Source organism: Xylocopa sonorina, chromosome 3 (assembly GCF_050948175.1).
Source record: "Xylocopa sonorina isolate GNS202 chromosome 3, iyXylSono1_principal, whole genome shotgun sequence".
In the NCBI taxonomy this organism is placed as follows: domain Eukaryota; kingdom Metazoa; phylum Arthropoda; class Insecta; order Hymenoptera; family Apidae; genus Xylocopa; species Xylocopa sonorina.
The window spans coordinates 5,520,500-5,533,266 of record NC_135195.1 but is presented as its reverse complement, the minus strand read 5'-3'; the positions used below and the strand labels follow the sequence as shown (position 1 = coordinate 5,533,266).

General features: G+C 37.8%; 2 protein-coding genes across 4 annotated transcripts in view; both read right to left on the bottom strand.

The window, feature by feature from the left end:
* Positions 1–12,767, bottom strand: part of LOC143422168 (uncharacterized) — a 153,037-nt gene that overhangs the window by 50,965 nt on the left and 89,305 nt on the right. The window lies entirely within an intron of this gene.
* The window catches only part of LOC143422166 (uncharacterized), a 58,637-nt gene continuing 49,584 nt past the window's right edge, over positions 3,715–12,767 (bottom strand). For 2 of the 3 annotated variants that reach the window (XM_076892619.1, XM_076892618.1), the window contains 6 exons: positions 11,718–11,984; positions 8,362–8,657; positions 6,202–6,497; positions 5,093–5,276; positions 4,633–4,811; positions 3,715–4,255 (listed from right to left, as the gene is read on the bottom strand). In XM_076892619.1, coding sequence (XP_076748734.1) covers positions 3,805–4,255; positions 4,633–4,811; positions 5,093–5,276; positions 6,202–6,497; positions 8,362–8,657; positions 11,718–11,984 — 1,673 coding nt within the window. In that variant the 3' untranslated portion in view covers positions 3,715–3,804. The remainder of the gene's footprint in view (positions 4,256–4,632; positions 4,812–5,092; positions 5,277–6,201; positions 6,498–8,361; positions 8,658–11,717; positions 11,985–12,767) is intronic. The other variant, XM_076892620.1, reaches the window with a different exon arrangement.

The window sequence follows — 12,767 nt, the reverse complement described above, 5'->3', positions numbered from 1 at the left end:
CCGTGTTTTACATTTCTTTAAGTTTCTTTACGTTTATACGCAAATTTTTATTTACATCGTTAGTGAATCGCTTAATTTGTATTCTAAAAATCATCTGAATCGTGTAAGAGTTTGTGAAGAGTTCCTTCGAATGATCTGAACTTAAGAGGTACGAAATATATATAATAAAATTTGTATACATTATAGATTTAGAAACTTTAATGATTTAGAAATTATTTTATACTTCAGGAAGAAGAAAATCTGTAGTTGGAGCATACGCGAATAATTCGGGAACGACACATGTAAGTACTTTATATATACACGGGGTTGTTAAATAAAATTACCAACGATACACAGAAGGAATTTAATAATATTATCTTGAAATTTAACACATTTTGATCTACGTGACTAGATTATAAGAAAAGCAATTAAAAACGTATGACTTTAACAATGTTAAATATTGTGGATCACAAATTATGCACATATACATACGTAAGTTAGACATTTTAAGTATACATTTGGATTTTAAAGTTATAAAATAGGTTCCAACAAATTTACTTAAAATTAAGAAAACTGTCTAAGCCTCGATCTAATTAAGACAATAAGAATAACGCAATGAATTCTAACTATACAAGTACATGGATCGCATAAAATCTATACCTTAAAACGAATTGCAATATAATGTTATAGAAATTCCTTCGATTATATTAACAAATTAATGTCTTAAATGCAAAGAAAAAGGAAATAATAGAAACTTATGCTAACTTTTTTACTTCTTGAGATTCATATACACATTTATAAAGAAGTGGAATGTATATTTCTACTATAATGAGCAATGAAACTCCTTAAACACCTAAAGTAAAATTCGAATATACGTAGATCTGAAACACCTCGAAAGAAACACTTTTCCCAACAAATTGCTAGCCTTAAACCTTAATAGAGTAGAAATAGAACACACCTTGTGCTTGTACTCTCAAGAAGTAACATGTATATAGTGTTAATTTAGTTACTTTGCTTAAAACTTTTTGAAAATAATTAATTGAGGATATTTAACACTATATTCCCTACATCCTATAATAACTATGTTGCTAACTAGTTTTAAAGGTTTTATTTCCAAACATTTTATAATAGGATTTATTAACCAAGATGCGAGTTCATTTTACAACTAACAAAAATATATTACGAATTCTTTTTTTTTTCTTTTTTTTGTTATAAGGCAAGAATTTTAATTTTTTTTTTTTTTGAGAATGAAAACTTTTTGGTAATATTAAATACCATTAAACACCATTAATATACAATATACTAAACAGTGTTTGGCTCAAAAAGTTATAAGCAAAATGCTTCTCGTAAGCATACACATTTTATGCTCAGTTTTTGTGCAACAACACTTTGCTTAAGGCTCAGAAACCTTGCCCTCCGAATCTCGATTATATCTCCTTTATAATAATTTTCTCAAAAACTGTAAATGTTACAGTAAATACTGGTTACGTAACTACGGAAACATCTAATATTTGATAGAAGCGTCATTTTACATCTGCTTAAAAAAATGCAAGGTGTTACTACACGGGTAGTAATATCAACTCTTTTTTTCTCTGTTTTAAATGCAATGAACTACCACATTTCACTTACAAATCTATGCAAACTCACTACTTATCTAAGACATCTATATCACTTGAAATGAGAGTAGTTGAGTAACTTCTTGTCATATTATATTACACGAATTTCTCCTTCCATCATTGTTACTTTATGTTAAAGTACTTGAATCACTTAATTAACAATTTTCGTCCATTAGAAACACTCAAAGTCAATATATTTTAATATATTTTTAATTGATTGCCACACAGTAGTTATAAAGTATTTCAAACAGTAGAATCTAAAATGTATTACCTAAAAATAAGAAACATTAAAGTGAATTATCAATATTATTGCACAGTGAAATATATCAGGAAATATTTTAAGCAATAAAGGAATAATAAGTTTTTCTTATCAATTACGGGTTTTCATAATTATATATTATCGTGTATTATTTTAGAGATTGTATTTAATTAAAATCTTCTAAAATATAAGATACTGATTTTCTCGTTTCTTTCTGTAATACTCTTAAACGATAATATTAGATTTTATAAAATACGCAGGCTTTAATCGAAAATTTTGTTAACAAAATATTGAACATATTTTTAGAGATATATTAAACGATCGGAATAAATTTTTTTATTAAAATAACTTTTCTCAAGGTTTTCATATATATATAGGCACAAAGAAGACACTTATAATAAATAAAATACCGAGTGTACAATAAAACGTTTCGGTACTTGATTCTTAATCAAATCTTCTAATTAAAATTTTTCAAACGACTTTCAAAAGTCAGATTAATTATATCATACAAACAAGAGATAAATTTTATAATTCAAATTACGATTCTCAAAAGATACACAAATTTTCAAACAGGTTACATTCAAAATGATTTTCTAACGATCAAACGTAAATTCATATAACAATACTTACTGGATATGAAAACATCAACATGAGAATTTCATTAAATTCCTTACACAAATTCCATTAGGGCGAAAAGTTACGCAGAGAAAAATTCTTCAAAATTCAGTAAATCACATACTGCTTCTTTTTGTACCACCAATATTATTTCTACAATAAAGTTCAGCGTAGACTAATATAATTATCTCGGGACCAGCGAAAACATTAATAAGATTGGATTGGTACTACGTTAATAATAATTCTACTGAAAACACAGCAAGTATTCTCTGCACTGTAAGATAAGAGCTTTACTTTTTCCTACTCAATCGTTTCAATTCCTACTCAATCAGAAATATCGAACCATATCTTCAGTTGGCATTCGACATCAAATTATCCGTCAAACGATAGTTGTTAATCATTGCTTGTAATGTGTGGCGTGAAGAATGAAAGTGTGATAAAACAAGTGTAATGGAACTAATAGAAATCCCTATTAGTCATAAACATCTCCGCAAGAAAAGTTACAACGGTGAAATTTGGTAACGACTAATGTACGACTTAATTTTAAAGAAAAACATTATAATAAACTTCATACGCTTTTTATACATAACTTCCTTTACCAATAACCCACAAAACTGTGGCGAACATGTGTAGAACAGTTGATCCGTGCGATCATAACTTCGTTGCAAATTTAATAAACCTAACATACGACGATAAACTGATTCGCTAAAAACGAAACTGTTCAAACAAGCGAAAAGCTAGATATAACTGCACATACGAGAATAATCGACAACTTCTACGGAGTCTACGATGTATGTACAAATTTCGAGGCAAACGTATCAAAAAAAAAAAAAAGAACGGTCCGTCACGCTGAAGGATTTCAATGACGATTGAAGAAACACAACACAAATGCACAACACCGTTATGCGTATCGATGGCACATATATGCTTGGAAAACAAAGGAAAGTTATAAATAAAGATGCTACTCGCTGCAGCATTAGTAACTTAAAAAAGCAGGAAAAGGAAAATGATTTGTTTACGCTCGTGGGTATTACCCAGCGAAATTCAAGAAGCAAACATGATTTCTGCGATGCGTGAAGAGACAAATCGTTGGCAAGATAAAAGACTTTACTTTCGTTGACTTGAATGCGTGTTGGTCTAGCCGCTGATTTGCAATGTTCAGCTGTAAAACAGTTTAATTGTCCGTGCGCGTACGAACGCAACGTACAAACGCGCACGTAGCCAGTCGCTAGGATTGCTGAACCGCCTCGACAATTAAACTGCTGCGTGACTAATAATTACAAATCGGCCTCGTGGACACTGAAGAATCGATTGTCCTCGTCCGTAACTCGTTGCTTAACTAAACCCAAACTGCACTTTCCGGCACTGGCAGAGCCATTTAATTATTCGTGCGTTACGCTCCACGATACTGGGTGAAGCGGTAACCCTTTGATTGGCGTCGTCGTTGCCCATACCGACACTGCAGTCGTTGTTCTGCCATTGACTATTCTGATTCGTTTGGTTGTTCCCAGCCCAAGAATAGAGACCTAACGCCGAATCGACCGAGCTAACGCTATCGAAAAATACAGGGGACGACGACTTCGAGTCGGGCTTCGTAATACGCTGATAATTGTCCGAATCGAGACCCAAGCAATCGAAAAAGTTCTCGAGCTGAGTGATTGACCGTGGAGGTCGTGCAGGTACTTTGTTGGTTCTACCATTATCCTGGCGCCAGTAGCGGTCGCTAATATCCGACTTAGATCGCAAAATTGGTCGTCCACGACCCTCTTTCCAACCATCGGAAAACCTAATCGAAGAAATCAGATTTATATATAATTATTGATGAAAATTAATACAAGTAGTATTTGTATTTTAATTGGCAACGCGCAAAAAGCAAACCGTTTGTGGGAATATTTAGAAAACATCAATCAAAATTTTAATAACTTCGTTGCAATGCAACTAGGTAAAAAAACTAAATTTTAACAAAATTTCTTAATATTTCCTTGCGTATAATCACTTAAATATTATATATAGATAATTATACTTGACTGTATCTATTCAATAAATTCGTAATAAAATTATTCTCTTATACAAACAGAAATTTCGGTGGCATTTTATTTGCACAATAAAATTTAAATGCTCTTCGATTATATCTCGAGTTTTACCAAACTCTTAACCGCGTACCTTGAGTTGCACGTCGGACTATAATCCGTCTGACTATTGCTGCTCTCAGAATCAGGACTGTAGCGCCTTACAACAGATGGTGGGGTACCGTTAGCGTAACTACCTTTTCTCGAACGATCTTTCTCCGTTGAGTGTTGAGTAGATGCACCGCTGTCACGGCGTATGTGACTCCAGCAATCCTGAAAAATATATTCAACGGATAGCTACTTTCGAATCGATGCTTCCAGATAACTCGTGCTCTCCTTAGCTAAAATATCCCAGCTACTAGGTTTCTATTTACTAAATAACTTGAGAACATTTCAAGCATAATTAACACGCGTTATACGCTCAATAAAATTCTAAAGGCAATCTAATTTATTCGTTTTATCTATATCAAGGTTCCATGAGTAATATTACTAGAATTTTCTCAAATGTTCGGTCCAATTCTGGTAAGGAGAGCATCTCTTAACGTTTCAAGTACCTGTATTATTGGCGGTGGTTCACTACGAGGTGTACAATGTCCAGACGATCCACCGGAATCTCTTGGAGTCGCGCCGTGGCTCAATTTGCTGGAACCTGACGATTTTTGCGTTCGACCACCAGCGGATAACACGCTGCTGGCGTCGCCGCCACCTGACCCTAACGAACGTCGAATGTGTCTGGAACTGGAATTGAAACAATTTACATGAAAATAGCCATTTTTTGCGTTACTACTATAAAAGATAACTGTTTTGAATATATCAGAAAGTAGCATTGCAGAAAGTAGTATCGATCGATAGACATTTCAGAGAGAACAATTTGTGGCAAATTCCAGATCATTGTTATTATTAAGACAGTTATATAAATTTAGATTGATATATGATTTTCAGTTTATGCTCGATTTCTTTCACACGAGAAATAAAACAGTAAAAGTGAAGCAACAGTTCATCATCTTTACCACGTTACCAAATGTGAAGTCTAAGATTACAAATTTTCAACGCCTGTAACATCATCAGAGTTGAATTAAAATCGATTTAAGACATACACATACCATACAACAGCTCTCAAACTTTTATCGGCACCCTTGTTAGGCTAAAATCCACTGGAATCTTTTTTTTACGACAACAATCTGGTACCACTCGAAACAAATGACGTGCAACCATAAAAATAGCCGACAAGTGGCAGATGAAGTATAGACAAGAAGATACAAAGGTAGTACCATGTTATAAAAATGGATTCTACTGCTAAATTGCTAAATCTTGGTGAAAATTGAGTATTATTGTCACGGTACTCAGTTTGAGAACTCCTGCCGTGCGATATATAATAATACCAGAATCTAAAAATTTTATTAAAATAACCAGGTCACACCAATAGCCCTCAGCACCCTTTAGATTATAAATAACCGTGTCCGTTTGGGATACCGTTGCACCTACAGCGCCCAACGCTGACGAGAAACATCACAAATCCCTCCCAGAAACACTCTGTCCGCTCCTGATAATCCCAGAAAACATCGTGCGGATAATTTTAAGTCACAAAAGTCTCGAGCATCGTAAACAGCCACTGTTCCTCGTACCTACAGCTGTAACGGGCGTGTAAAAGTGTTTTGAATACCTGCGATAACAGACCGCGTCCCGCTTGAAACTGTGCTCCGAATAGTCCGAGCTTGTCTCGCAATCCGGACAGTTGCTCGTGGATTGATGATGCCCGGATGGCTTGGATGACTTGGTCGATGCACGTGGCGAAAGGGACGCCCGGCGTCGCGTGCTGGTGTGGAGGTCGGGCAAAGATTTGTGACAGACGGTGTTCTCCACCGACTGCGAGCTCGTCGATTTCCTCCCGGATCTACCGGACGTGTGCGAGTGCGAGTTGCTGCGCCCGAACTTGAAGCGGACATCTTGAGTACAGTGCTGCAGAATCGACAGAAATATTGTATAAGATCTGAACTGTATTCGTGTATTTATTGTAGCATCATTATTTGGACGACAATAAATATATAATTATAGTGTATCATACAGAGTTGTTACTATTATGTATATTGGACTGGTGCACAAGAAACGCCATTTTTCTTGCAGTTAGCCAGGTCAATTATTAGACGACGCATTACAAATTAATTTAAGCTTCGTTTTATCATCGATATTGGAATTACAAATCGTTCTAAGTGACCAGGATATTTACGTAAATTTATGTAGGCAATGTGGGTTTAAATTTGGAGAAAAGGTTCCGAACGTTACTGGAGACATAAATTTACCACTTGGTGGTGATTATGTAAATATCAAGGCAATTCGGCGTTGATTCGTGAGATTCAAGGTCGGTGATCTTTCGTTACGAAATAAATCAAGAGGAAGGCCAGAAATTGCCGTCAATAATGCTTTAGGAGACGTTAAATTCGTGAAGGAGATTTGAATACTGAAATGGTCAATACGTGTTTCGTGCATGCTTCATCGTCCATGCTGTGCACGCGTTTAATAAAACACTGCTGGAATATGTCTTCCGTGTTAAACTCGCGAACACGTGTATGTACAGCTTCCGGTTCCTAACACCGTTTCCTGCCTCTGGCACTTCGACAATTACAATTCACCGCCAGGAAACGTGCATACGTACTCGCGGATGAAACGCGTATTAGGACAATATAACTACGTATTAACAGTGAATTAAGATGCACCGGGTTAAATTACATCATCTGTTTTCTGCTAACAGGAAAAGGAATAATTGTGCATTATGAATATTCACATCGTTGTCGAGAGGTTCTGATTAAATTAAAAAGTGCAGACACTTTGCGCTAACGTTATTGCACGCATTTTTAAATTTTGAGTTTTGTATATATATTATATTTGATTACATTTTTCGATGATTATGTACACACGGTAAATGTAGTGTAAAGGAACGCGATAAAACTGTTTAAACTGTTGCAAAGAAATACAAATAAACCACGAGGAAATGTCGCTAAAAGTAAACATCCAACGTTATTTCCAATTACGACTCACATAAATCTCCCTTCGATAATGAATCACACAACACCAAGCCTAGAAAACACACAGAAGTTTTAGCATACCCCAGAAATCATCAACTTTACCCTTAAAGAAAGTGAAAATAGTAAATAAAAGTTTAGAATCATAAATTATAGGAATGAAACGTCGAACCATTTCATGATTTATATTGCGTGATGATCTCTTAAAAATTGTATATATTTTTTGTAAAAATAGTGATGTTTCGTGTATGCAACTATATACTCAAAATGAACGAGTTAAAACGGGGTGGCTCTACTTTATTATAGGTAAATTTAGAGTGGCTGAAATATCTTGAACGTAAACTACCACTCGGAAGTTTAGGTACACGTGTTAATCACAAAAATATTCTTAAGCTTTTTTTACACGCGTAAAAATAATATATCTCTCGAAACAACTTGCAATATGTTAAGAAAAAAAAAGAATCGCTGAAAAAAACACATTGTTAAACGCATTTCATTATAGACTCGTAAGTCGAAATATAATTACGTTCAATTCAAAGGATACTGATCCTTCACATTTAAATACCGACCACTAAAATACTCTACATTTTAAAACACGACAAAATATTTAATCCTGCGTGTTGCATTTGCGTAGAAAATGCAAGTGCAGTAGAAATATCCCGAAACACTCGTGCGTTCAGAAACTACCAGTACCAATTTCCCAAAAGCGTCTACATTCGAAACCACCCGTTCGTCGCCCCCTGCAAATGAAATTCTCGCATCGACATTAATTTCGTTAGATCTGGTGACGTAAAAAGTTTCACCTTTCCACGATCGTCGTCGCGAAAATTCGGCGAGAGGCTCCCGGGCGAGTAGCGGAATTTCTCCTCCTGCGGGATACCGTTCGTGTGGACGACCGTCTGCGTCGGGCTGTCGGGGAAAAATACGTTCTCCTTGCTGTCGGTGTTTAGCAGACGGCGTAATTTCGCCTGCAGCTGATCCCCGCCGGTGCTGCTTGGCGGCCCTGAAATCGTGCGCCGCTGCGGAACAGGAACCAGACGCGGGCTCTTCGGTGGCAGTGCGGGTGGCAGTGTTTGTTGAGGACTCAGTATCCCGTCTGCTATTGAACATAGACGAGAACGCGAGGCTTAGAAACAGTCGGCTGATCTTTTAATCCTTTCGACTACGACTTTTCATAGAAACATTTCGACGTCGTGTCCCCCTTTCTTCTCTATTTCTCACTAGAACGAATTCAAATGTCCACGTCGCTAGGAATTATGGTTACGAATAGACGAAAAATAGGAGACGTCGGGTTAGGATGAATAAAGCCCCTTTTCTTTCTCTCGCAATACGGTGTTTGCACTGCGATATGACTAACGCGAAATGCCAATAACATCTGTGGGATACACGGAAAGTTTGAGACGTTTCGAAATTAGTCATTCGAAGGGAAAAGCGTAAATTTGAAAAGCACACAGAGGGACTGCAATTATACCGAATAGTTTCGCTGATTTAGCTTTCATTGTCTGAATTATTGCTGCTGCCGCAGCGTGAAAAATCTTGAGTAATGTGGGAGGATGAATTCCTCTGATATGACTGATTCCTTCTATACAATATACGTACGAACCGCTTGTTCTCAATGCTCTGAAAGTAGCTTAGTTTTCCTCGAACGTGAAGCAACAATCACATTTAATTGTTCGCTTAATCTCCTCGCCAATTAACTTTACAAGTGTCAAAATATTAACTCAAGTGGCGTGTGTAGACTATTACAAACACAATACCATACTTAATATATTCACCACTATCTAGTTGGCAAAAGATAACGGTTATGGATATATTCGTTAATAGCTCGATAAACTTTTCCTTGCTTGCGGATATATGCGTTAATAACTTGCGGAGGGTTAATATACTCTACGACCACGGGAGAGTGGACTTTCTACCACGGTTCAAAATTCAAGAGGAAAAGTTAGAGAACGCTGCACTTAATTAAAGAAGAATACCATTTTTAAGGAGACTTTCGACACTTTAATGTCCGCTCGAATCTACGATACTTGATAAGTTCCAGCGAGCAGCATACGTAGGTATTGTACGTACCGACCGAGCATTTTAGTCTCGTCGACGGAATCATCGCACCATCCACGATCCACGGATTACTCGACGTGTTAATACGATATTCGGTGCAACGTTCGTCACGTGGAAGTAATTTGCATGGGAATGCGTGGTCTTTTTTTCTGCGTGGTTTAGCAATGAAATACGCTACCTGGACGTGGTCGATCTTTCGGAAGTAACGGGTTTAGGCGTGAGAATATCGTATGTCGCGTTGAAAATAGTTTACAAAAGGGTCATCGTATAACGATGCGATGTGGAGTCCGTGAATTTGGCAACGAGAAATTGTAAAGAAATATTCTGTTGCATAGGAGTAGCGTGTTTAAGATTTTTAATGCTAAAACAGTTACTCCCACCATCCATCAACTAAGTTTAAGTTGAAAAGTTTGAGATCTAAAATATGGATGATCCTGTAACTCGGTAAACTATGTTAATCCTTCCGCTACGAAGAGCCATTTGAATATCTTAACGCTATCGATCACTACGTAAATAGGTGTACTCGCGTTTAGTCTGCCGCCATATCGCAAGTAAAACTCCTCTATATACACTGCCGCGAGAAGACAAACTTTACCGCGTTTAAATATTTTACGAGCCACATCCACGTTCTTTTCTACCTTTATAGAATCTAGCAAGCCACGAGGAAAGTATAGGGAAATAATTTTGTCAGCGATAAATATAAAAGAAATGATTTCGCGTGCCATTATTTCGATCGTTCTCCGTGCAAAACAGAAAAAAACTTTTCTATTGTGTTGGAGAGGCAAGAATAGAGTAAATACGTGATTTAACACGTTCGCGAAAGGCTACTGCCGTGCGCAGTATTTTCGTTTTGTCCTACTGGCTCAGCATTGCATATGCAGTAGGTTGTATACAATTTTATTATTTACAATTGCAATGGCTGGCTCTGTCAATGGTAAAAACGAGGAGTACGAGACATCTATCAAATATTGAAATTGCATTTACAACGGGTGCTCGTATGTAAATTTACACCATCCACGAGAACGTATCGTGAGAACGAAGAGCAGTGATTAATAAATGTGTTGCATTGTGCGATCAAAATGAAAAATAAGAAACAAAGTAAAATCGTTTTCAACAGGGAAAATGAAAAAAGGATTAAACCGTTCGCCAGAGTCACAGGAGTATTCCATAAATCCTAAATCCAAACTGGCCGATTCCCGTTCAACTCCATCCACGCATATACACAGGGAATCACGGAAGCTTTCGAAAGTGCTCAGACAGCCGCTTGCAGCTATTTCATCGATGGCAAGTTGCCCGCCGATGGAACGAGGAAGCGCCTACAATGTACGCCACACACGATCAAGCAACAGTTAACACATTTCACGACAATCACGTCGTATTACCTCCAAATTGCCTCTGCTCAACCAGAGAACTGTCAAACGAAAGATAAAAAGAAAATAAATCATTTCTTATAATCAACCAACGTTCAATTAATTTCCCATCTTCACGAAGATCACAAAAAGAAGAAAATGAGATTGCTACCATATTACCACTCCGTGTTCTATTCAAATCCATAGCTGAATTTTCGAAAAGTTTCCTTAGCCGATTTTCCTCAGCAGAAGGTCAGTCGTGCTGTTTGGAAGTTTGAGATGTAGAAATTGAGAAGCGCCATCGCGCTCCATAGCGCTTTTCGATTGGATTTCTCCAAAAGTCCGTGGTACTCAAACGGGTTAAAGGACACAACATCAACGTTGCAACGGTCAAGAGAATTAGAACTTACACCTAACTTACAATATTGCGAAATTCATAAAAGAACAATGAGAAGTTAAACAAGTCTCGAGATAAGACTGGGATATTTTTGGGCTGGTTGGAAACAAACATATCCACAGAAATGTTCAGATTTCCATATCCATCCGTATCCATATATCTTTGTTAATAACTTTCGAGTGAACAATACTCAACAACTTAAGCCCATCGAATATTCCTCAAAAAGGATATCCCTGCTAACATACGTCAAAGTGAAGAAAGAAGAAAATCAGCTGTGGAGTCTCTACGAAAGTTAATCCGACTCGAGAAACGACAGAGACTAAAAAGGAAAGCAAGATCGTACTAATAGACTTACGTCTGTCCTGCTCGTGGCACGACGCCCAACAGCAGGGTGGCGTCATCGTGGCAGGTGGCATCTGCGACGGCGACGTCGGCTGCATCGAACAGGTCGGCGTGTTCCCGCATTTCCTGAGCAGCCTGGGCGGCGCGCTCGGCGCGCTCAGCTGCGACACCTGAAGATGACCGCTGTTCTTCAGCTCCTGCTTCCGGTCCAGCACGGTCTCGCTCTTCACGTAGAACGCCTTCGTCTCCTGGAGCAGCTCCACCGCGCTCTTCCGCTTCCCTGCGGCACATCACCAGCAAACCGGACGGCTGTAAGCGACACTCGAGTAAAAACGTTAAATAGCCCGCTTCCTGTAAACGGACACCGCCGTGCCAGACGTACCCACCGCGGGGAGAGGGTTAAAGCCACGTGCGCCGGCACGAGCCCTCCTCTCAGACCGGGTCTACCACAGCCATTGTCGCTCGCGAGGCGCCTGTTCGTTGTTTGGGGGCGAGTGGATGGGTAACCAACAGCCAACGTCGTTCCGCAACGGGCTATTTCCATTAGGAAAGTGGAGAATCCAACCCCCTTGGCTTTGCGCGGTTCTTATGCGCGTTTCAATGCCGGATATTGGATTTTCAGGGTGTCGCTAAGAACACGACGCGTGGTACCGAGAAGAGGGTTGTTTCGAGATTACCAGAAGACAATATACCTTCGTTTTGGATCTGGTTTTCGAGAATGTTTTGAAAATGAATTGAGACGACTGGTAAATAAATATAGTGGAGACGAGACTTTATTTCTGAACGATTCGATACTGGAAATTTATTGTAATCGATTCGAATTGATTTTGGTGGATACGAAGACTCGTATTGGAGAATGTCTACGCTTTTGCCTTCTTTTTAAATGTGGAAAGACCTGACTAATTTTCCGGTTACATTACGTTCACTTTGCCAATTAGCCAAATGTACTTTTGCAATTATCGAACTCGATTCTATCGAAATTAGAGTCTGAAATGAGAGAACGTTATTCCGTGTTACCATGTTATCTTTTCCAGCGTAATTGAAAGAAGGCCCTATATTTTAG